Source organism: Perognathus longimembris, chromosome 2 (assembly GCF_023159225.1).
Source record: "Perognathus longimembris pacificus isolate PPM17 chromosome 2, ASM2315922v1, whole genome shotgun sequence".
Lineage (NCBI taxonomy): Eukaryota > Metazoa > Chordata > Mammalia > Rodentia > Heteromyidae > Perognathus > Perognathus longimembris.
Genome location: NC_063162.1, coordinates 129643612 through 129666244, shown reverse-complemented (window position 1 = coordinate 129666244; position 22633 = coordinate 129643612). Strand labels below are relative to the sequence as shown.

The 22633-nt window shown below is 37.5% G+C and overlaps 1 protein-coding gene across 1 annotated transcript in view; it reads left to right on the top strand.

Annotated features, from left to right (window-relative positions):
- Tspan12 (tetraspanin 12) overlaps positions 1–22633 on the top strand; it is a 59622-nt gene that overhangs the window by 5621 nt on the left and 31368 nt on the right. The window contains exons 4-5 of the mRNA XM_048340120.1: positions 7668–7750; positions 8770–8905. Of these exons, the coding sequence (XP_048196077.1) occupies positions 7668–7750; positions 8770–8905 (219 nt within the window). The remainder of the gene's footprint in view (positions 1–7667; positions 7751–8769; positions 8906–22633) is intronic.

Sequence of the window (22633 nt, the reverse complement as noted above, 5' to 3'; positions counted from 1 at the left end):
GCAAAGCTGATTTTCATAAGGCATTTTGCCACTGGGCAAAGACATGAGCCACTGTGTGCTGATAGGAATGGTTTTGAGGAGAAGAATATGGAACTTTCTCTAGAGCCCACCCTGTTCCTCCTGGAGCAATAGATTCCTTACTCATCTCAGTTCATGATGGGATTCCTAGCTCAGACATTGAGGAATGGAGTTGACAGCATAGAAATTGGTCTAGAAGGAGACATCTTGTCCTTTTACCTGCAGTCCAATACATTATCATTAAAATCAGGGCCATTTTGAGAATGAAATGAAGAGTCTGACACAGCCCCTCCCCCTCCCCATGTGCTATTAGGATTTGACTTCAGGGCTTCGTTCTTGCTTGGCAGATACTCTACCTTTTGAACCATGCCTTCAGCCCTTTCCTTTGGATTTTTGAGACAAGGTCTCTCCATGTTGGTTTCTTCTTTGAAGGTTTCTTCAAACTCAAGAGCATCATACCTAAGCTTGTACCACCACACCTGTAATGAAGGAGACTGTTTTTCTCTACTAATTATGCCAGAACATCAGAAACTTAAAGTGAGCCTCTTTTGATGAGAGCAGGAAGAATAGTTGCTTTACATACAGGGGAGAGGGGATGAGTTATGAAAACTACCATTAGAACAGCTCTGAGTAGCTAACTGATTAAGTCAGCTTAACTGACATATGTTCATTCTTAAATGGTACTCATAGGGAGGTTCCTTCCTTATTTCAGCTATCATTAACATAGCCTATTCTTTATCAGCAGTGGCGACAGTTACCTTGCTTGCTCTCTTTGCCTCTGCCATCCCTTGGTAGAAGGAAAGCCAGGATGATGAAAACAGATCATAAAACAACAACAACAACCAGAAGGAAGCAGGTGGAAGAAAAAGAACAGTTGTTACAAAGGACTCAAATTGTGCTTCAGCTTCTAGTCATCAAGCATCTATTTTACACATGTCTCTATAAATAACAAACAAATTTTAAAGAAGGAAAGCTGCTACTCCTGTTTGTGCATTCTCAGGATGAGCAAACAAAGGTTCTAAAATTTTTAATTCTTGTTCTAAGTGCTTCCTTTTTTTCTTTTGTAGAGAGAGAAAGTAGATCCAGATCACTGACATTCTATTTCTTGCTAACATATTTGGCATAAAAGAAAGTTCATGTTGGGGGTTTTAGACATACTTGAAGAGAAATGAGGTGTGTCATTGTCATTTTATGTGGCTATGTGATATGTATAGACAGTTGAAAAATTTGAAAGCTTTTTTGTTATGTGACCACTAAGTCACAACATTGTCTGTTGACTATTTTGTGGAAATTATAGGGATACATTTTGTAAGATTTAGCTAATGTAGAAAGACATACATTTCTTATTTAGAAAACAACTTGCCTCACATTTGTTTTTGCAAAATAATATTCAAGCACAACCAGACCACATCCCTAATATAGCAAATCTTCTGTTTCTAAATATTCATTGAGAGCTAGTATTTTCTATGCATTTTGTTGAGTCTGAATGTGGCAAATATACTATTTAGAAAAATATTAAGAATTTTCCATTAAGTATTTGTATTATTTTCTAAATATTTTCTTAAGCTTCAAATGCTATAAGCCTGCATTGCATATTGTAGGAGCTAAAGGCCTAGTTACTTATAGTAACTACACTGTGCCTAATAGTTTGGAGATTGATTTCCCTGAGTTGATCAGTACACATTGCACACATGTTTGAATTATCCCGCGAATGTATACAATTACTGCATTGGTTCAAAAGATAAAATAGAATAATAATAATACAAATACAATAATAATCATAGTCATAATGTTAAACAGCTATCCAGAAAATACCATTATTAGTTAGGTGTCTGCATCATATAATATAAGCCACACTTGTAGTTTTAATGATGTTAGGATCATTGAGGTTCCTCAATTTCATTTTGCACTGGTTTCTTGCAACAGGCAGTAGTAATCACTACCCTTTTCTCAACCCCAGTGAATAAAATCACAGTTTGAGGATGAAGCTGTTTTCAGACATTCAGAGAGACTGGGGTTAATGTCTAAAGAAAGAGCTGTTTATTCTCAGGGTTGCCTGTTTACCTTAGGATAAGCCTATGTGTTGATATTATTTACTTTAACTAATGTTTTACTGACACAGCTGCAGTGTTTGTGGACACTCTTGTGGAGGAGAGGAAGTTAGATGGAGTAGAATGCAAAGTCTGTAGTTTAACGAACTTCTGAGAAGACCTAAGCCAGTTTCTAACCTTAGCGGTGAATCTTTTGTCATTTGGCAAGCATCTTTTGACTGGAAAACTTGCAGTGATAGATAGGAAGCTTAGTTCTTTATAAAGCATCTCCTGGTTTTGTTAATGACCTCTATTACTCTGTCTCACAACTAGAAACAATCTCTCTTTAAAAAAATACTGTCAAGGTGGTGTTCAGAGGGGCTACAGTTACATACATAAGACAGTGAATACATTTCCTGTCAAACTTGTTACCTTCTCCCTCATTTTCTCCCACCTTCCCTCCTCCCCAATTCCCTCCCTCTTCCCAGTTGTACAGTTGGAACTGTCTCCCTTTTATTTAATTATTTTACTGTCCATTCACCTAATCTGTGTTATACTTCACAATCTAGTGCTTTCCTCTGTGATGGGGAGCTGAGTTAGGTGTGATTGATGGATAAAGATAGAAAAGAACAGGAAGACTGCTCTACTAAGACTGTAGAGAGAAGTTGAGGAGGAGGAGAGATCTGGGAGACCATCTTTCCTCTCTGACTGCTGTTTCTCTTTCCTCAAGAGAAGTAGAAGTTCTTCAGCTAAAGGGGATAGGTTGGCCAGCGTGGCTTTCCAGACAGAAGGAATATGTGAGTGATGACACTGAAGCATTGGGAGATGTGTATGTTGCCATTTGCAAGTGGTTTTTGTCATTGTCCAAGTGTGGGAAGGAGCTGGCAGGAAACAGCGTTGAAGATATAGGGGAAAGGGTGTCAGAGAAGGCCTTATGTAACCTGGTGAAGACTTTAAGCTTTCTGCTTCAGGAAGGAGGGGGAGAAGAGGAAATAAGGGGAGGCAGCCATACAGGATAGCTATGAGCTGAAGTGCTTGATCTTTGTGCTGTCAAGGGGGAGTTTGCCATGGAATCTGTGAACTGGAGAGATATATTGTTTAGGTGATTGTAATGGCTGGCAAGAGAGGACAAGGGCCTGATCTAGTGTGAAGCGGTAGGAAAGGGGGAGGAATTTAAGAGATGCCTCTCAGGAATCAGCTGAAGGACTCAGAGCTAATTAGACATTGGACTGAGGAAGAGGAAGAGTTCAAGCTGTCTGCCAAGTTGCCAGTTCATGTGATTAGGGATTGATTGTATCATTTACTGAGCTAGGCAGTGCAGGGAGAAGGACACATAAGCTTTGAGATGATTGGAGCTGAGTATGGTTTTGACATGCTGAAATTGAAGATGGTAGCGGTAGTCTAGTAGCTTGATAAAAGGATTTCCTCCCATGTTCATTCTGTAGACCTTCAAATATCTGAAGGTTCCACTTTGGAACAGATTGAGGAGTAGTCTGGTTTCTTAAACTGATTGAGAAAGATTAGAAGAAAGCTCTTAGGTCAAAGTTGACTCGTGATAATAGCCGATGATATTTAAAGTGTCCTTTTTCATCACATGAACCTTCCAAAATGCACAGTTTACTTTTTATAACATTTTATTGGTGAAAACAACAGAGGCTAAAATAAGATTAAATACAAATACAGTGTGACATACCTGAAAAGGGATGGGGCTAGAATCCAGTCTCCTGGTTTCCCTTTGTCATTCCTATTGTGGTCAAGACCATAGCCCTTCTAGAAGCTTCTAAGGTTGTGATTTGACTCCACCTGCTTGTGCATTATCACCATATGCCATTTCCTCTTCCTTTAAAATATTAACAGCCTGAGACGTTTGGTATTCTTTCTGACAGTAATCTTCTCTTCATCCCCTCTTTTCTTAACTAATTTGACAATATTCTTCAGATTCTAGGTCTCTTACAGAAGTTCCGGGTGGCTGTGTCAAATAGGCCAGACACTCTACAAGAGGTCAGCTTGTACGGTATGCAGTGCCGTCTCTGATGAACTGATTAATTTTTATCCTTGTCTCTTAGTTAATTGCAGGGTAGAGATTGCCTTTGTTTCTTCTCATCAGTGTGTCTCTAGCATCTAATACAGTACTAGACAAAGAGCAGGTTGTAAAGTGAGTTCATTTATTTATTTATTTATTGGGCAAGAGAGAGAACTTTATTTTCAGAACTGGAAACGCATGGCCGAAGGGCTGGGCTGCTGCGTGTCTAGGGCAGGGGTAGGAGAAGGTGTGGCCAGGTAGGGGGTGGTGACCATGCCCCATGGGGGGATTTGACCTCAGAGACTGGGGAGGTGGCTGCCTCCAGGTATGCCAGTTACCTAGTTAACGCAGGTACTGGGCCATGACCTAGACTGGAGCTGGGAAGCATCTGCAAAAGGGCCTTCCCTTCCTGGACAGACCTAAGACACACCCCCACTACAGCCAGCTCTCCAGGTCACCTGAGTCTGCTTTTGTTATGGCAGTGGAGTTGCTGTGGACACTAAACCATGAAGAGACTTGGGGACCCCAAACTTTCCACACAGCTTTCATAAAGACCTCTGCTTTCAAGCCTCATCATTTTCTCCCCTTAACCGGGCTGGGAATGTGGCTTAGTGGTAGAGTGCATGCCTAGCATGCATGAAGCCCTGGGTTCTATTCCTAAGTACCACATAAACAGAAAATGCCTGAAGTGGCACTGTGGCTCAAGTGGCAGAGTGCTAGCCTTGAGCAAAAGAAGCTCAGGGACAGTGCCCAGTACTGGCAAAAAAAAAAAAAAAAAAAAAAAAAAATCCATGATGGTGATGCTAGGGGTGGGGAAGCTGAAAGCACAGACTCATATCAGTGAAGGGGTGGAGTTGGATTTCTGGCTCTTGAATCCCCTGACCAGAGGCCTGTGCTGAGTTGGCTTTCAAGGAGGGGCCAGGTAACACACAAGACCTCTGAGATGGAGATGAAGGCCCTGGTCGATGGCTTCATTGCAGCCCCACCAGCTTCCACTCACTCCCAGGCACAATCACCCACAGCTGGTTGTGGTTCTGTACTCCAGGCTGTGAACAACCAGCCTTCTGGAGACCGGGTGCAGAAGCCTTCACCAACCAGCTCTGAGGTGACCTGGGGGAAGGGCAGCTGGGCTTTCTACTGTCCCATCGGTGAGACACCTGAAGAGTTTTTGAATGAAAGAATGACTTCAAAGTCAAGGCTTTAATAACTCTACCAAACAAGAAATGGCTTAGATTGTCTGAATCAAAATAAATGAACTATTTTTTAATTTTTTTTTGGTTTTAAGTACAAGAACTGTATGACAAGTGCTAATAGAGTATAGACCACTGATGACTCAGGTAATTAATTGACACCTGACTCAGGTCTATGGTGTTGAATATTGACTGAAAAATTGCAGGCTGGAGAAAAGAAAAACACAGTAATGGCTTCGAAGAAAAGATACACAATATAATACAGAAAAGATAGAAAATGATATCTACTTAGGGCTGAAAAAATAATTTAATACAGTAAAATAAAATAGCATATCAGCAAACATTTCTGAGACACTTAAAACGTACTTAAAGATCCACACAGCCACGTAGAAGAAGACCATGTAATCTTAGATTGAGCCAAGGAAGCCAATGTTCTTTTGCTCCAACTTCTGTTACTAATTAAACCCAGCAGATCCATGGATGACATGATTTGAAATGGTAAGTTAGTACTTACAGATCTTAAATCATTCATGTCACTCTGGGACCAATGAAGAAAGCACTATATTGACCACAGGCAACTGATGGAAAGATAGAATGGTAAGAGAGGCAGGAGCTAGTATTATGGTGGTTTTTGTGAGAAGGAATGGGGAGGTAGAGTAGGTAGTTTTAGGAGTGTCCAGTTTGATTGATTGGCCCTAGGGTGTTTAGGGAAGGGGCATAGTGGTTCTTATTATAAGAGCTGGAAGGTCCATCCCTTAGATGGGATGGTTTTCACTGAAAAGCCTTGAGAAGGAGGACTCCTTCCAATCAGAGAGTGGATGACAGGGGAGCAAGTAGGTCTAGGCAAGGTGATTCAGGCATGTTCTCTAAAACCAGGTGTTATTTAGCATCTACATACAGAACCAATTTCAAATTGTCATTTACATAAGCTAGAAACATGGCTAGCGTATTGCGGTAAGCCCAGTTCTAATTTTTAAATAGATTTGCTTTCTTTTTTTCATTCTTAACAGAAATGAGAACAAGAATTGGCCTAATTTTCCTCTGAACTGTGGTCATATGGACCCATGAAACATCTGTGGTACCTTCAGAGTTTTATGGTGCTCAAACCCCTTTCCAAAATGGGTGGATCCAGGATGGGCCTGTGCAACTTAGATGATTCTTGTATACAGACAGGGTTGTAAAGCTTAAGGACTTGATAACTTGGGTAGGCATGGAAGAACTTTTTCTTAAGTCTCATCATTTCAGGGGCTGGGAATATGCTCTAGTGGCAAGTGTGCTTGCCTCGTAAAGTCTCATCATTTCAGAAGAGCATTGTTAAATTTTAGTACTACAGTATAAATTTTGCAGAAATTCTTCCCTAAAATCTTTTGCTTAATCTTTGCTTCTCCCTTTGTTTTATATAGGAAAAGTAAGTTAAAATGGTAGATTCTTACCCATTTTCTGAATAATGAGTTGAGAGTCCAATATTCTACCATTGAATTTTGCTTAAGGATTTTAAACATTAAAATTTAAAATTATTTTTAAGTTGTACAAAGGAGATGCCATTTAACAAAGAAGTTTATGAATATAACACATCTTGATCAGTGTCACCCTTTCACAGTTCTGACCCCCATTCAGCATACTCCTTCCCTACTTTTCTTAATTTTGTGGTATATTCCATAAGTTCTTAACTTCATTCTTCTCTTGTCCCCTTGGATTTTAGAATGTTTGCTATGATTCAAAGCATTGCATTTATTTATTTATTTATTTATTTTTGTGGCCAGTCCTGGGGCTTGGACTCAGGGCCTGAGCACTGTCCCTGGCTTCTTCTTGCTCAAGGCTAGCACTCTGCCACTTGAGCCACAGCGCCACTTCTGGCCATTTTCTGTATATGTGGTGCTGGGGAATCGAACCCAGGGCCTCATGTATACGAGGCAAGCACTCTTGCCACTAGGCCATATCCCCAGCCCTCGTTTATTTTTGTTAGTGCTATCTTTTTAATGCTCATGTTGTTTTCATTTTAGCCAAGGAAAGTCACTTTAAGTTAACTAATGTGGATTTTGACAATATTTAATTGCTTAGTAGTTATATTTTGTTGTTTTGTATGGCAATGTGCTTTAATTCCTCTTACAAGTTTGATGAATTAGCTGTTCTGTAGGCTCCTTCTCTGAGGTGGTTTCCATCCTAAACCTGAAATCAACCTTTGAATAGTTTATTCTCTATGAATTGTTTTGTGGCATTCTATTTTATTGGCTACTACTGAAGGGAATGGCAGATATCCAAAAAAGTTATTGATTTCAATATTTAGCAAATAGCAATTAGGAAAATGTGCAGAGAGTGTCTCACAAAAGTCCTTAAATTTTAAGTCATTAATGCTATAGTGATGAGTAAATTCTCAGTAACTGGTTGGCATTTTTTCCCCTACAGTTAATGTCCATCAGCGTGCTGGCAGTTTCCGCTTGGATGAGGGACTACCTGAATAATGTTCTGACTTTAACCGCAGAAACGAGGTTTGTTTTACAGTTACTGATTGAATTGTCCCATCCAGTTTCCTCAGATACTGATTTTCAAATACTTTTGCCTCAGCTGTTTGTAGGGTAATGTTCTTATGAGATCCTGTTGAAGTTTGTTTTCTGTAGTATTGCTGCACATACTAGCATTTCTAGCATTCTCATCAAGTGCTTGAGTAGATCAGGCGGAGTTTATGTTTAGATGGACATTTCTGGATATGGTCACACCAGTTGCCTGCCAACTGTGTGTCAGTCCCATCATATTTATGTGTGAATAACAGATTAGCTACTTTCCCTTAAGAGAACTCTTACCAAATTCTCACTTCATGTTCTCAGGCTAATGCAAATGAAACCTTTCTTCTCAAATGTCAAGGGTTGATCTGCTTACATCAGTTGGGACAAATTACTTGTCCTTCCTGAATGCAGATGGTAATATATACTGCTCAGAATTGTGGTAAGGATTGAGATATCTTTCTGTAAAGTCCTTCCAGCAGTAGAGCTGGAAAACACTTAATAATGGTTATGTGTTGTTACCATTGTTATTGCTGGCTCTGGCTAATGAGTTTGTCAAAGGGTTCTAGCAAAAGTCACCTCTTTACTTCCTTCTTTCTGTGAATGTAGATTAGTTTCCTTTGGATTGTAGCCCTTTGCCATTTGGGAGATTAGTTGTCAGGAACAAAGAAAGTGAGTCCAAGATTTTAGGTAATAAAGATGATTCTTCCGAGGTGGGAAATAGCCACATCTCTTGTGTGATTGACCCAAGCAATGACTCCAGAACTTATGTTTTGAGTAAATCGGAGTAAGAGTGCTACCACTTGAATAAAGTAAAAAAAAAAAAAAAGTGAAAACAAAGCTAAAATAAATAAGCAAATAAACACAAAATGTAATACAATGGTTAAAAAGTAGCAGTAGGATTGCCAGCTTTGAGGAATAATATGTAAAGAACCACAATTCACAATTGTGTCTTTGTACTTTAATTGTACTTTATTTATAATACAATATTATTTTTCTTCCCTCAGGGTGGAGGAGGCTGTCATCTTGACTTACTTCCCTGTGGTTCACCCAGTCATGATTGCTGTTTGCTGTTTCCTTATCATTGTGGGGATGTTGGGCTACTGTGGAACAGTGAAAAGAAATCTATTGCTTCTTGCATGGGTATGGTATTTATATCTTCTCTTTATTATAGTTAAAAAGATGAAATAGTAATGTATTTTTTTCACTCCACAATATCTTGCAGGGGTCCCTTAGGGAACCGTGAAAGCAGTAACTCTAATCCATGGTAATTGTTTAGCACTCTGTGACAAGAAGAACCTTTCTTTCTGTGATAGGTAATTTCAATGCAACTATTTGCTGTACTGAAACGATGAGGTAGGGGAATCTGGATGCTGTTTAATTATTTCACTCCAGCTATGTGTTGACATTTTCATTTGAGAGCATACGTTCTTTTTAGTGTCAGATCTTATTACTACTCAGAAAGGCCCCTGTGGACTAGAATTGAGATAGCATAATGGAGCTGTTTTTCTTTCTCTTCTTTTTAAAACAACCCATCCTGTTAACTCATGTGGAGATTCAGGTGGTGAGGTAACGGATACAGATTGTGATCCTGGCACTGCCTTTACATAGTTTTGTGGATAGGAGATGCATAGGGAGTGATGAGCATACCCTGTTATTGTCATTCCACCCCCCAGCCCCCCATTTTGCTGGTTGGATGTTTTCTGGCCATGAAACAGTCTTTTGTACATTGCAATTCCCTATGTCCATAGCTGTCATACACATCTTTGTTTCCCTTTTCAGTGACTGTGTTTGGCAATTCATTCTCTATTCTTATTTCATTGCTTCTCTTTTCATGACAAGAATTTAGACATTTCCCTCTTTAGATGTGGTTCAGCTCCTCCCTCTCTGAAAAATATAGTCTCAACTCCCAGTTATCTACCAGTGGTAATCAATCTATATTTCTTGCCGATAATCTAGCTGCTAAGGAGGATATGGCCTGTAGAATCATGGTTTCAAGCCAGCTCAGGCAGAAAAATAAGACTCCATCTCCAATTAATTAGCAAAATGCTGGCTAGAGGCATAGTACAAGTGGTAGAGTGCCAGCCATGTGCAAGAAAAGCTGAGCTAGAGTAGAGGAAGCTTTGTCTTTACAATTCCAAAGGTATCGTTTTACTTCCAGATATATAAATGAGGAAATGAGGAATCTAGAGGATAGTGACTTGTTTAATAGAGGTTCTCCTATTCAGATTGCAGTAGTACAGTTCCAATAACATAGGTGCAAAAATTTTACTACTGTACTCTTTCATTGCTGACCTCAAATTCTTACAAATCTTGTAGTATATAAAGCATTTTAGATTTGTCACCTTTTCAAGGTGATAACAATCTTCTGTGATAGGTCAGAGCTCTTTTTTTTTTTTTTTTTTTTTTGGCCAGTCCTGGGCCTTGGACTCAGGGCCTGAGCACTGTCCCTGGCTTCCTTTTTGCTCAAGGCTAGCACTCTGCCACTTGAGCCACAGCGCCACTTCTGGCCATTTTCTGTATATGTGGTGCTGGGGAATCGAACCCAGGCCCTCATGTATACGAGGCAAGCGCTCTTGCCACTAGGCCATATCCCCAGCCCCCAGGTCAGAGCTCTTTAAACCCCAATTTGATATGTACCTTTCCCAATGTCCAAAGTCACTGAGAAATAAGCAGTGGAACTATAATTCAGATCTCAGACCATGACTGCCAAAGTCAGTTCTTATTGGGACTGTACTTATGTCTCTAAAGGATTCTTCTCCTTCTTTGAAATCCACTATTGAGCCTTTATTATAGATATCCTTTAAAAAAATGATTGGTACAAGCTACCATACAGCAAAAAGCATGGTAATAGAAGCCATCTACCTTGCCCATTGCTTTAACAAATTGAATAATAGATAGGAAATCAGAGCAGGGAGAGTAAAGAGTAAGGAGACCAGTATTATCAGGGCCAGCTGTGCCTGGGAGACAGCGAGGGTATAATGAAGTAGCCTGGCTGTTAGAAAGGCTTGCAAGAATGATTTAGCAGGGGATAAATTAATGAGGAATATGACATGATGTTAGGTGTTTAACAAGTATTTGCAAGGAAACTCTAATGTTTTTTTCTTAGTCTTTTAGCCAAATTTTAAAAACTTCAGTTCCATACTTTTATTTCTTAAGCACATATTTAATCATGCAGAATTATTTATCTAATATGTACATGTCCCGGTATTCAGTCTTTCGCTCATTAAGATTTGTAAGCGAGGCTAATAGGAGAAAGGTTTTTTTTGTTTGTTTGCTTGTTTAATTTTGAAAAAGACAATAAGTGTCTGTGAGAGCTAGGTGACCTCCTAAAGGACCATGAAATAGGATCCTGGGATGGGCTGTGGTATTGTTGAAGCAATCTAGTTTTTTTAAAAAATGAGAAACCTCTCTCCAAAATAAATCTTTAACCAGGTGTTGGTGGCTCAAGCCAGCAATCCCAGTTACTCAGGAAGCTGACCTCTGGAGGATCATGGTTTAAGACCAGCCTCACCAGGACGTCCAGGGGGATATATGTCTGTCTGTCTGTCTGTCTATCTATCTATCTATCTATCTATCTATCTATCTATCTATCTATCTATCTATCTGGTTCAAGTGAAAGTATAAAGCTCTAAGTTCAAAGCCTAATACTTCCAAATAAATAAGAAACAGAAAAACAAAACAAAACAAAACAGAAAACCCTCTCAAATCTCTGTAACCAGTCTGTCTTTACCTGACTCATCCCTCTCACACCAAAATAGTAGCAATAAGATTCCTCTGCAAATTAAGAGGCCACCTTTTGGAAATTTTTTTTGGTGAATGATTATGGATTTGACTTGTCTGTTGAATTATAGATTTTATAGTTACAAGTTGTTAAAACACTGTAACTTAAGATTCCCAACAGGATACAGAATTTGCCACTAAATTTAACTTCACATAAACAATACATGTTTTAGTATGAGTATATCCTGGGTCGGTTTGTAGGATACACACTTACAGAAATATTTATTTGTTGTTCACTTGCAATTCAGTGTTAAGTATACATCCTGTATTTGTGTTGAACTTTGCTACCATCCAACAATTCTTGTTATAATGGAACATAGACCAGACATAAGTGGGCAAAGAAACTCAAATATGCAATGACTTTCAAAGTAATTTCCGTAGCAGAAATTCCTTCTCTCTTTTAAAGAGAAATTGAAGCTAAATGGAAATTGGTTTTAAGCTTTTGATGGGTACTTCCCAAGGCTTTAGCAGTAGACTAAATGAAGCTCATCTGTTATTGCAGTTCTGCCTTGCTATTAAGGCAGGCATTAGGAAGAGGTGCCTGCTCAGGGAGAATGTAAACAGACTGAATAGATAAGCTTACAATGTTCACATCAGCTGAATGTCACCATCAGGAGATAATCATTTATCAGAATGTGATGCTAAAATATCCTTACCTGCAGCACACCGCAAAAGTTAGACGTACTTTACATGTTTAATACCTGTAGATTGGTTTGAAAGGCAAGATTATTTCTTTCAACTTAAGTGACTTGCAAGTAATTTGCATATAATGACTGATTTTTGTGGAAGGACTTTTAAAGCTTTCTAAACATATAGAATAATTGGAGCAGATCTGCATAATTTCCATTTTGGAAATGAAGTAAATATTTTAACAATGTTGAAGACAGTTCCTCTGTTCTGCAGTTTTGTTGTTTTAAAGCATAATGTGAATCCAACATATTTTTAAGTAGTAATTAATTTTCTACAGATTCTCTATTTAAGGATATCTGTCATGCACTTATAAATTCTATAATTACACAGCCAGTCACAAGCGATTAATTTGGAATTAAACTCAAGCTAAATGTCTTTCTTATTTTGCTCCATAGTTTTGGTTTAGAGCCTAATAGCTTTACTTCTAAATCAAGCTCAGCGTTCAGCCAGGTTTTTAACCTTTGTTTTCTCAGAAAATATTCATGGTAACTAGATGTCATTAGACTTATTTTATAAAGGAGCAAAGAGAGGATGTGTAAGGATACTCTGCTGGTAACTGTTATTAGCATTCAAATGTGGTCTGTGTTCAAAGCCATGCGTATTTCACTACACACCACTGTTATAATACAGTTAATTAGCTACTGGCATTGTTTCTGTGAGATTTAGCTACACTTCACTTATTATTCTGAGGCATTCAGTAGACATTTAAATTTTAGAATATAATCTTTTATCGTCTTTATTATGTAAAGAACTATAAAGCATCGATTATAGTTATTCTATCTAATGTTGTTAAAGAATCAAGGAGTTCTCTTTCTCTTCCTCCCTTCTTCCTTCCCACTATCTTTTTCTTGTCCTTGTATTGAGTAACCATCCAGTGTTAGACCCTTGAGAGACTAATATGAAAGAGGAAAATAGAAAGAAAAGAGCAAAGGAAAACATGAGGTATTTATAAATAAATTACTGTGGAAACTCATAATCAAGAGTGATGAAGACTTCCAAACCATTTTCACAGGACAGTCATATTTGAACTGAATATTGAAAATGCATTAGGAATTGCTGGAGGAGATGGGAGGGAAGAAGACTAAAAGACAAAAAGAATGTGTGCAGATAAGGAGGAGTGAAGGGTTATGTGAATTTAGACCAAGTACAAGGATCTGGGTGGCCGGCTAGAAGCAGGCATATAGTGAGAATAAGGTAATATTAGCCCCATTATGAAGATTTTTGTGTGTGTGAGTGAGCCTGATGCGATTGCTTAAGCTATGGAAAGCTATTGGGTGTTTCCAATCTGGAATGAAATAATTCATATTTTGAGTGAGAGGAAATAGAATTGCAACTACCTTCTTAATAGCACACTGTAGATTTTGAAAGTCTAACAACCTATGGCCAAATTCCTTGACCACTTCAGTTTAAGTGATGCTGGCGTGACTCTGTAATTTGCCCTTGCATCGTGTAGAAGCACATCATTTTACCAAGCCAATGTATAAGAGATTGAGGCCTAGGACAATCATATGAGACTCAAAGCCTTAGTATTTTTTTTGTTTTTGCTTTTAATTTTTATTGTAAAGGTGATATACAAAGGGGCTACAATAACATAAATCAGGTACTAAGTACATTTCCTTTTGAAGAGTGTCACTTATTCCCTTAGTATTTGTGTTTATGACAGAATTTGTTGTGTTCATTGGGCCTTTTTCTTACTTCAGATTTGATGTATGAATAGCTCCAGTTTTTATATTTCTGATCTTTATGTTGATTTGTGCATTTTATCCCTTTCTATTTATGGTTTCTTAGATATGTTTGGGGTATGATTAAAAATCAGCTATATGCATTGATTGGTGACTGCCTTTAGTTTATGAAAAAGGACTGCTGCTGTGTCAGCATATGCTGTTGACTAAATCTTTCTACCTGTGAATGATGGTCATTGGTTCAGCCAGTGCTACTGGGAGGCGAATTCACCCTGTGCAATGCTATGCTTAATCAGTTGCATACATGTTGTCTCTTTACTGGGTTTCTTTGGCAAACATGAAATGGTAGACTTTCATTGAAGAATCACATGACTGTCTAGAAGACTTGGTAAGTCACTACCTCTAAATGTAGGTGAGGTAAAATGAGAACAAACATGTGTAAAACATGAGAGATAATGGTATCACTTAAGTCAGTGAGAAAAATAACTTCCAGAAAAACTGTGGAAAAATCCTGTTTAAATTTTATGTGCAATGTCTAATGCAACTGATGATTAAGTTATAAGATAAATCTAATAAGCTTCTTTTCATGAAATAACATAAATTTTAGAAATTTTGTTTTAAAAACGCATGACCTATACATCTTTCCCCTTGTCAGATAATTGATTACTCTTGTATTTTCTTTAGATTGTCATTATGTCTTTTCACAAACTGTAAAGTTTGGAAGCTAAAAACATTTTCCCTAAAAGGCTATAATTGTGAAGAAGGTTTGGAAACATGGTCTTTAAAATGGTATGACATTTTATTAGATACTTGCCAATTTAAGAAACATTTTTTTTTTTTTTTTTTTTGGCCAGTCCTGGGCCTTGGAATCAGGGCCTGAGCACTGTCCCTGGCTTCTTCCCGCTCAAGGCTAGCACTCTGCCACTTGAGCCACAGCGCCGCTTCTGGCCGTTTTCTGTATATGTGGTGCTGGGGAATCGAACCTAGGGCCTCGTGTATCCGAGGCAGGCACTCTTGCCACTAGGCTATATCCCCAGCCCTAAGAAACATTTTTAATTAAATAAAAATACGAATTGTTTAAGTCTTTAGCTCTTGAAATACATTAAAACTTCAACTTCTGTGCAGGGGTTACACCTCTACCACTGCGTGGAAGATAGAGACTGGTAACTTTCATTAAGACAATTAGAAACTTGCCTTTTATTGTTATATATTTTTATTACAGAATTTCTCTTATTAAATGTACTGTGGCAGAACTTTAAGGAACAACAGTCTTGTACTATTGAGAGCATTTAGTAAAAAGTGATAAATAAGGAATTGTTTGAACAAAGATTTCGTGGAAAGAGAATTGTTTTCTGAATGCTGAACAGGTTGGTTAATGGCTTTCAGTGGCCCTTGCTAGGAGCAGGGTACATTTGAGGAAGCCAAGGCTAGTGGAGGGAGCAATCGTAATCACATGGAGAAGCTCATGGTGGACTTGGAGAAGGGCTCTGTATGCCAGAGGAGAAAGGGTCTGTATGCCAGAGTGTATATCAGGTATAGGCTGAGAGATCTGGGGCCCAGTTCTGGACACATGGTTTTGAATGCCATGTGTGTTTTTGTAGTTCAAGTTTTGAGAGCAGAGTGTGATGTGAGTTCACCTCCCTTCTGTTCACATCCCTGGTAACAGTGTTTGTTTTTACTTGCTTCAGACCTTCTGCTCAATTGCTATACTTGATTATACTACTAAGGGGCTAAGGGGGCTTCACGTGTAGAGACCATTTGTAGTGATAGAAGAGAAAATGTGAGACATTTATTCTCACAATATGCCTTTATAAATGAAGGCATCCATTGTAAATAAAAATATGAATCTGGGTGTCTTTAATTCAGATCTAATTGCAAAACTATAACCAGCAAGCTATATTAGGCACCTAAAAATTAGGTGCTAGGTTAACGTGCCTTTCAGGAGTCAAGCCAGCGCCAGGGACTTCATTTGGAGGGGTGTAATGGTAGTTTTTAAGAAAACTTCAACAATACTTCAGCATCAGAGGAGCACAGAAGTTCTCCAAACAGCAGGATTTGGTGGTGCGTGCTTGTAACCCTAGGTACTCAGGAGGCTGAGGCTGGGACATCACCAGTTGGAGGCCAGCCTGGAATACAAAAAGACTCTACCCTCTACTGAGAAAGAGTTCTATTAACAGTTCATTAGTGTTAGGGGTTGATGGGCGAAAACTTCAACAGCTTGTTTGAGAACAAGTCAGTGCAGAGTAGAAGCACTGAGAACCATGATAATTGTTATCTAACTCCTTTTCCAATTTTTTTCTCAGATAATCTTTGTTTAGTTATAAAAGACATATCTTCAAGATTTTACTTTCAATATTGATCTATTCAAAGATTCAAATATTTGTTGTAACTAAAGTGCCAGCCTGCCCTCCCTCCCTCCCTCCCTCCTTTCCTTCTTCCCTCCTTCTCTCCCTCACTTTCTTGCTCTTTCTTTGCAGAGCTGATGAACGAATTCAGGCCCCTTCTCTAAATCCCGAACTCCCACCTTTCTTTTGAAATTGTTTTCTTATTCACGCCGTTCAGTTCATACTGTTCTGTCTGTTAGTCTGATAGAGTGTGTTTTGGCAATTAGATGATACAGTGACTTGGTCATTATTCACACATTGTTTTTCCTTCTTTATACATTGAACAGAAAAGGGAATCATGTTGGAACAAACCCAGAGGCTTTTCTTAACTACTTTTTTCTCTTAACAATAAATTCTTTTTTTAGAAACCACCCTTTTTTAAATTCTTTTTTTATTGTCAAAGTGATGTACAGAGAGGTTAGTTACAGTTTCATATGTTAGGCCATGGGTACATTTCTTGTACTATTTGTTACCTCCTCCCTCCCTCCCCCCTCCCCCTTCCCTCTCCCCCCCGTGAGTTGTTCAGTTGGTTTACACCAAATGGTTTTGCAAGTATTGCTTTTGGAGTCGTTTGTCTTTTAATCCTTTGTCTCTAATTGAATCAACTTATTATATAAAAAACAAACAAGCCTTTCGATGTGTAATAGATAATTGTATATGTTAATTTACAGAATTAGTAGAGACTTAGTTCCTTTAATGTTAACAAATAAGGGTTTAACAAGGGTTTCAATGGAAAATATATAAATGTAAGTTAAAGTGCATATATTTTCTGGAAGTAAAAGTAACATAATGAAAAGAATATGATTAAAAAGATATATCCATAGAGTTCTGGATAGGTGTAGAAGTTATTTGTAAATGTTAAAGTATGATTTTTTTCTGCTTAATCAAAAAACATATTTTAAAAGGTCTACTTTCCTACTTTGGTGTCTTCTAGAAAGTGTTATCATAATAATTCCTGCCATAATGAACCCCCGAAAGAGTTAGACTTGAGTTTAGATGGAGTGAGACATGTTGTGTGCCTCAGAAGTGAGTCTGCCATTATTTTGGCTGGGGCTTAGGTTGTTTCTCAGGTTGCTTCCTAGTTGCATTTTCATGTGCAGGTTCTGATCATGGGGACCTCTGTCTCACACGCTGAGGAATGGCCTCATAATCTGTAGTGATAGCCTCTTCAGAAACCAGTAACAGCCTGTAAATCTTTAGAGATTGGGTTGAGCCTGCAGATTTAGCTGACTTAGCTTACAAGGCAACAGAAGCCCTGTACAGGGTGACCTCTCTTGCATGTCCAGCTGTTTTATTGCCTTGCCCTTAATGCATTACCTCTCATGATAGAGGTCACTGACCCCAGGAACTTGAAGCACTCAACCAGACCTTCAGGTCCTGGCATAATGTGTTTCTCTGTCTAGTGGTTGAAATGGTATGTGATACAAATGCTAACTTGAATTTCATTAACACTTTTGATAAAGAAATGAGCTTGGCAACTGTTTAGTGTAGAAAAAAATTGAAAAAGGAGTTAGTTAAGATACAATGTTAGAAATAGTCTTCTATGTTCTTTCAAGAATTAAACAGGAACACAGGACCACATCAGACCCAAACTTAACTGAGCTTAAATCTGACTGTGTCTTCAAAAACTATCATGCAGATCTATTTTTTTCTTAAATTTTATGATTCTTAAAAGAAAGGATATGGGTGCTGCCTTTTCTTTGAAAACTTTGTAAAGACATTAGACCTGGTGGATGATGGGCCTTCATATAGTACCAAGTGTGTAACACTATTTTGAGAATTGGTTAAACAGAGGCTATGTGTGTATATGTATTTTAATCAGCAAGCATTCTTGTTAGTATTTTAGTCCCTGTAAATTCTTAACAGAAGGGCGGCTGTTCCATTATCTTGTACAAATATTTGGCACTGCAATTCCTTTATTTACTAACTATAAGTAATATAATATTTTTAAACCTCCAATCACCAAGAAAGGAAAAATAAACAACTGCCAAAAAGATACTTAGCACTGAAAGCTTGCAGAGTTTAGTATTTGACAGGTTGGAGACTGGAGTTTATCGTTTATCATTTAGTGTGCATAGACCTTTAATCAGACTTTTTGTGTATTAAAAGTGGTGGTTATATAACATGCAAAAGAGGTCAAAAGGGTCTGTGTTTTTAAAATATTAAAATGTCTAGTATATTATTTTTGAAATAATTGTTATGTGGAAAGGAGGTATAGCACAGGTTGCATTAATTTCCCAAGATCAGCAATTCTAACTTTGGTGGTTTAAACAAACCCTTGAGTTTTTAGCTATAAGTTAGAAGAGTAGCAGGACAAAATAGCTTTTATGTTGTGTATAGTTTTTTTTTACTTTTCTGTCAGCAGAACCTATCCTTAACAACAAGGCTCTATAATACTTAATTATTGACTTGCTTACAAAAATACAAACAGGAATATACTCAAGGAAAGCACCACAGTTTTGTCTTATTGTAAAAATCTTATTTCAGGTGTCATTTTATAGGAAAACAGATTATGTAGACAATGTTTATGTAGCACAACAACTGCCTTGTCTATTGGTGATGACTTGATATAAGGTTTCTTTGATCAGTTTAGATTATATACATCCCAGAGGCCTCTGCTAATGAAATGGAATGGAACAGTGTTTTTAAAAGGTAGAATATACTTCCTTTCAGAGTGCCATTTGTCATTAAAATGTTCTTTTCCTCTGCTTCTCTACTGTTGAACAGATTTTATATACTCATTAAATTGACTAGCTTTGTTAGAAAAGATTGCTCTTTTGTTTTCATCAGATTGGCCAAAAATAGGAATAAAAATTGAGAAACAAACAGATGTCCTCAAATAGGAAAATTACTTTAATATTGTAAACAAAAGCAACTGTCAACAAGAAAAGATATAGAAAGAGAAATTTTATTTATTAGTGCTTTTATCTATATTCAGTTTAATGAATGCTGAAGGCTCATTATTTACCTAGTTTCTACTTTATTATATATTTTTAAAGCAAGAACAAAATTAATTTTACTGTTGAAAAGAAATTAATTTGAGTCATATAATCAAAATAAATTGGACTTTTTGTGTGATAAAATTTGCCAAGGATTTTGACATAGTAACTAAAAGCATTACTCACTCATTTCATCAGCCACAGTTGGTGGTAGGGGAACAAAAAAGGATGTTTTGCTATCTTCCGAATTTTGATGTATTTTTTTTAATTAATCTCGAAATAGAAAAGGTCAAGCATTGGTACAGAGGATCTTTTAGGACATTCTTCCCCACTGTAAAGCCTAGAAGGTTTTTGCATTCTCATTTAAAGACATGTTACTTATGCACATGTGTACTGAAAATTCAGTGTCTGAGGATATTGGATCATGAAGTATTGCTTAACAGCACCCAAACTACTAACATTATTCCAAGTATAACCTGTGCTGTGTGCTAGCTACTGTTTTCATGTGCTTTTCATATACAGAATCATCAAATTCTTACAACTAAAGTATGAAGCTGGTACCATGTTATTTCTTTTTTATGGATGCCGTGGAGACACAGAGAGGTTACGTGATTTTCCTAACTAAATGGTAGAACTGGGATCTGAACTCAGCATCTCTAGCTCTAGATCCAGTGCCGCAAACTTAGTAATCTATTGCCTCTCAATGATGGATTAGTTGTGTCTAGCTCCATTTTCTCTTTTTTTGTAAAAAATGGAAATAATTATACCTTCATTATTGGGGAGGGAGTAAGCTATATTAATATATACGAATCTCTTACATAATAAATGACTTACATATGCATGTCCATGTTTATGTACATCTTTGTATGCACAGCTGCATAAACATACACACATATTTATTGTATATTGAATATACTCTTGACTTTTGCCTTTACTAATAGAGTGAATTGCCATTAACACACGAATCGATGCTTTTATTGTGTGATTGAAATGAACTGAAATGACTGCAGTGAATTGGAAAATAATCCAACTCATTTATATTTAGGTAGAATGTATGTATGATTTTAAGGAATAATATGGCAGGAGAGACCCAAATTTCCACTTAGGATCAATCTATAAATCAAATTTAAATAGACATTTTTGTGTTTTGTTCTAGCACTAGTTCCTACTTTGAATTAATGAAAGTATATTTAGCAAAAAGAATATAGCACTTGATCATTTACAAAATTTTCAGTTGCAACTCATCGACTTTAATTTCAGTAACCCTGAGGTCTATTTGGGTTGCTTTTGATTTTCAGCCTTTAGAATTATATTTTCTTTGTTAAAGTTATTAAAAAACATTTAGTTAATCTTTTCTCCTGGGTGTTAAGGCTGACGGGGAGCTCTATGGTGTGCTTTCATTGCTGTTTGTGTTCCTATAAGAGTGTTTCCTGCATGTAATTGAAGAGTTAATTTAGTGCTAAATGCCTTATTATGAAATATAGCAGTCCTTTACCCTGCCATTTACTATTCCCAAAGGCAACTGCTATCAGTTGTCTGATTAAATTTCTTTGTAATTTATTTCCATGTCTCTAAGTAACATATTTATGTAACTCTTCTCATTCTTTCAGTTTTAGTTGAATCTCCCTCTCTTCACTTCTGTGAAAGATGAAGGCATGGCTCCTTTTCCTCTCTCTCTCTGACCCCATATTTCTTATCCCACCTCAATTTAGAAACATCATAACTTTGTTTTAGATCAGTATGTATCCAGTGATGACTATTAAAAAATCTGTTTATAGCGGGGTCAGATAAAATTCTGGGCTTAAGTTTCCTTTCTGGAAGAATTGGTTGATTTTCTTGGAATCAATTTCTTTGTTTAGTTTCTTTTTTTAATTTAATTTATTGTTTTAGGGGTGGCATAGAGTGGTGTTACTTTTACATATATCAGGTAATAAGTACATTTCTTTTCACATGGTCTCATCTGTTCCTTCATTCTCTCTCATTCCTTCCCTCCCATCTCCACCCACGAGTTGCATTGTTCATTTTCATCAATGTCTAGTGGAGCAGGTGGGCTCCATGCTGCATTTTTCCATCCTTTTCCCTTTGATTCTGTGCCCTCCCTTCACCTTCCCGCAGACATGCACATGGACACACAACGTATAAGGTAAGGAATACAGAGTCATCAGAAAAATGTAAAAAAAAAAAAAAAAACAAATGAAGAAAAAAGTTCTGTTATAACCCCTGGTACTTTTTTTTCAAGTACATTTTCAATCCCATTGATTTTCTTTTTTCAGCTCACTCACATGCTAGACTCGCTACAATTTAGGGTTGTTTAAACTGTAGCCATTGTGGGATGGTCTTTTACTGTTCTGGCATTTCCTCTGTCTCCTTTTATTCTTGATAGTTTTTCCTGGGTTTACATCATTGGTTTTCTGTTTATTATTTCATTTTCCAGTAGTTTCCTAAAAAAAAATGCACATATGAAATGTCCTAAATCTTATATGTCTGAAACTGCTTTATAATCCTTCCTATATTAATTTGGATGATGACAGATTTATGTTAGACGTTGGATGTCACTCTACTGGGAGACATACATACACACAAGTCACCAAGGGCTTAAAGGGGAATGGGGTGCCAGGGCCTCCCCTTCCTTTTCAGATACTTGCAGTGGATAAAAGCTGGTCACCACAACCATGCTTAGGCTTTGGTGGCCAATCCTAATTTAAAATGCCAAGCACATTGATTTCAGTCTTTATTTTTTAAAGGAAGTTATTAGCTCCCTTACCCTTCACACACCCATCCTGCTTTAGTTTTCTAATACAGACATTTTGATAAATACCAGCTACATTCTCACTGCTCAGAGATTTTACCAAATAGTTTTTGGAATTAGATGCTCTTTTTTAAAATTTTTATTTATTTATTTTATTTTATTTTATTTTTTTTTTTTTTGGCCAGTCCTGGGGCTTGGACTCAGGGCCTGAGCACTGTCCCTGGCTTCTTTTTGCTCAAGGCTAGCACTCTGCCACTTGAGCCACAGCGCCCCTTCTGGCCATTTTCTGCATATGTGGTGCTGGGGAACCGAACCCAGGGCCTCATGTATACAAGGCAAGCACTCTTGCCACTAGGCCATATCCCCAGCCCCTATATGCTCTTTAGTGAGGGTGCCACTGAGGGTCTCAGGGGGAGGAAAAATTTTAGACTTCTTGTTCTGTACTCATATAATTATATCTGTTCAAAATGTAACTTAAGCAGTTATGTGCAAAGATGTATGTGAGGTACTTGAGAGGTAATCATCTTGGTGGAATATATTGTATAATATAATTAGTAATGGCTACTAGTTATGGAGTGGCTTAAATACCATGACTTTGGGTCTTGTTCAATCCTAAGCACAGCAGTACAAAATAGTTTGGTATT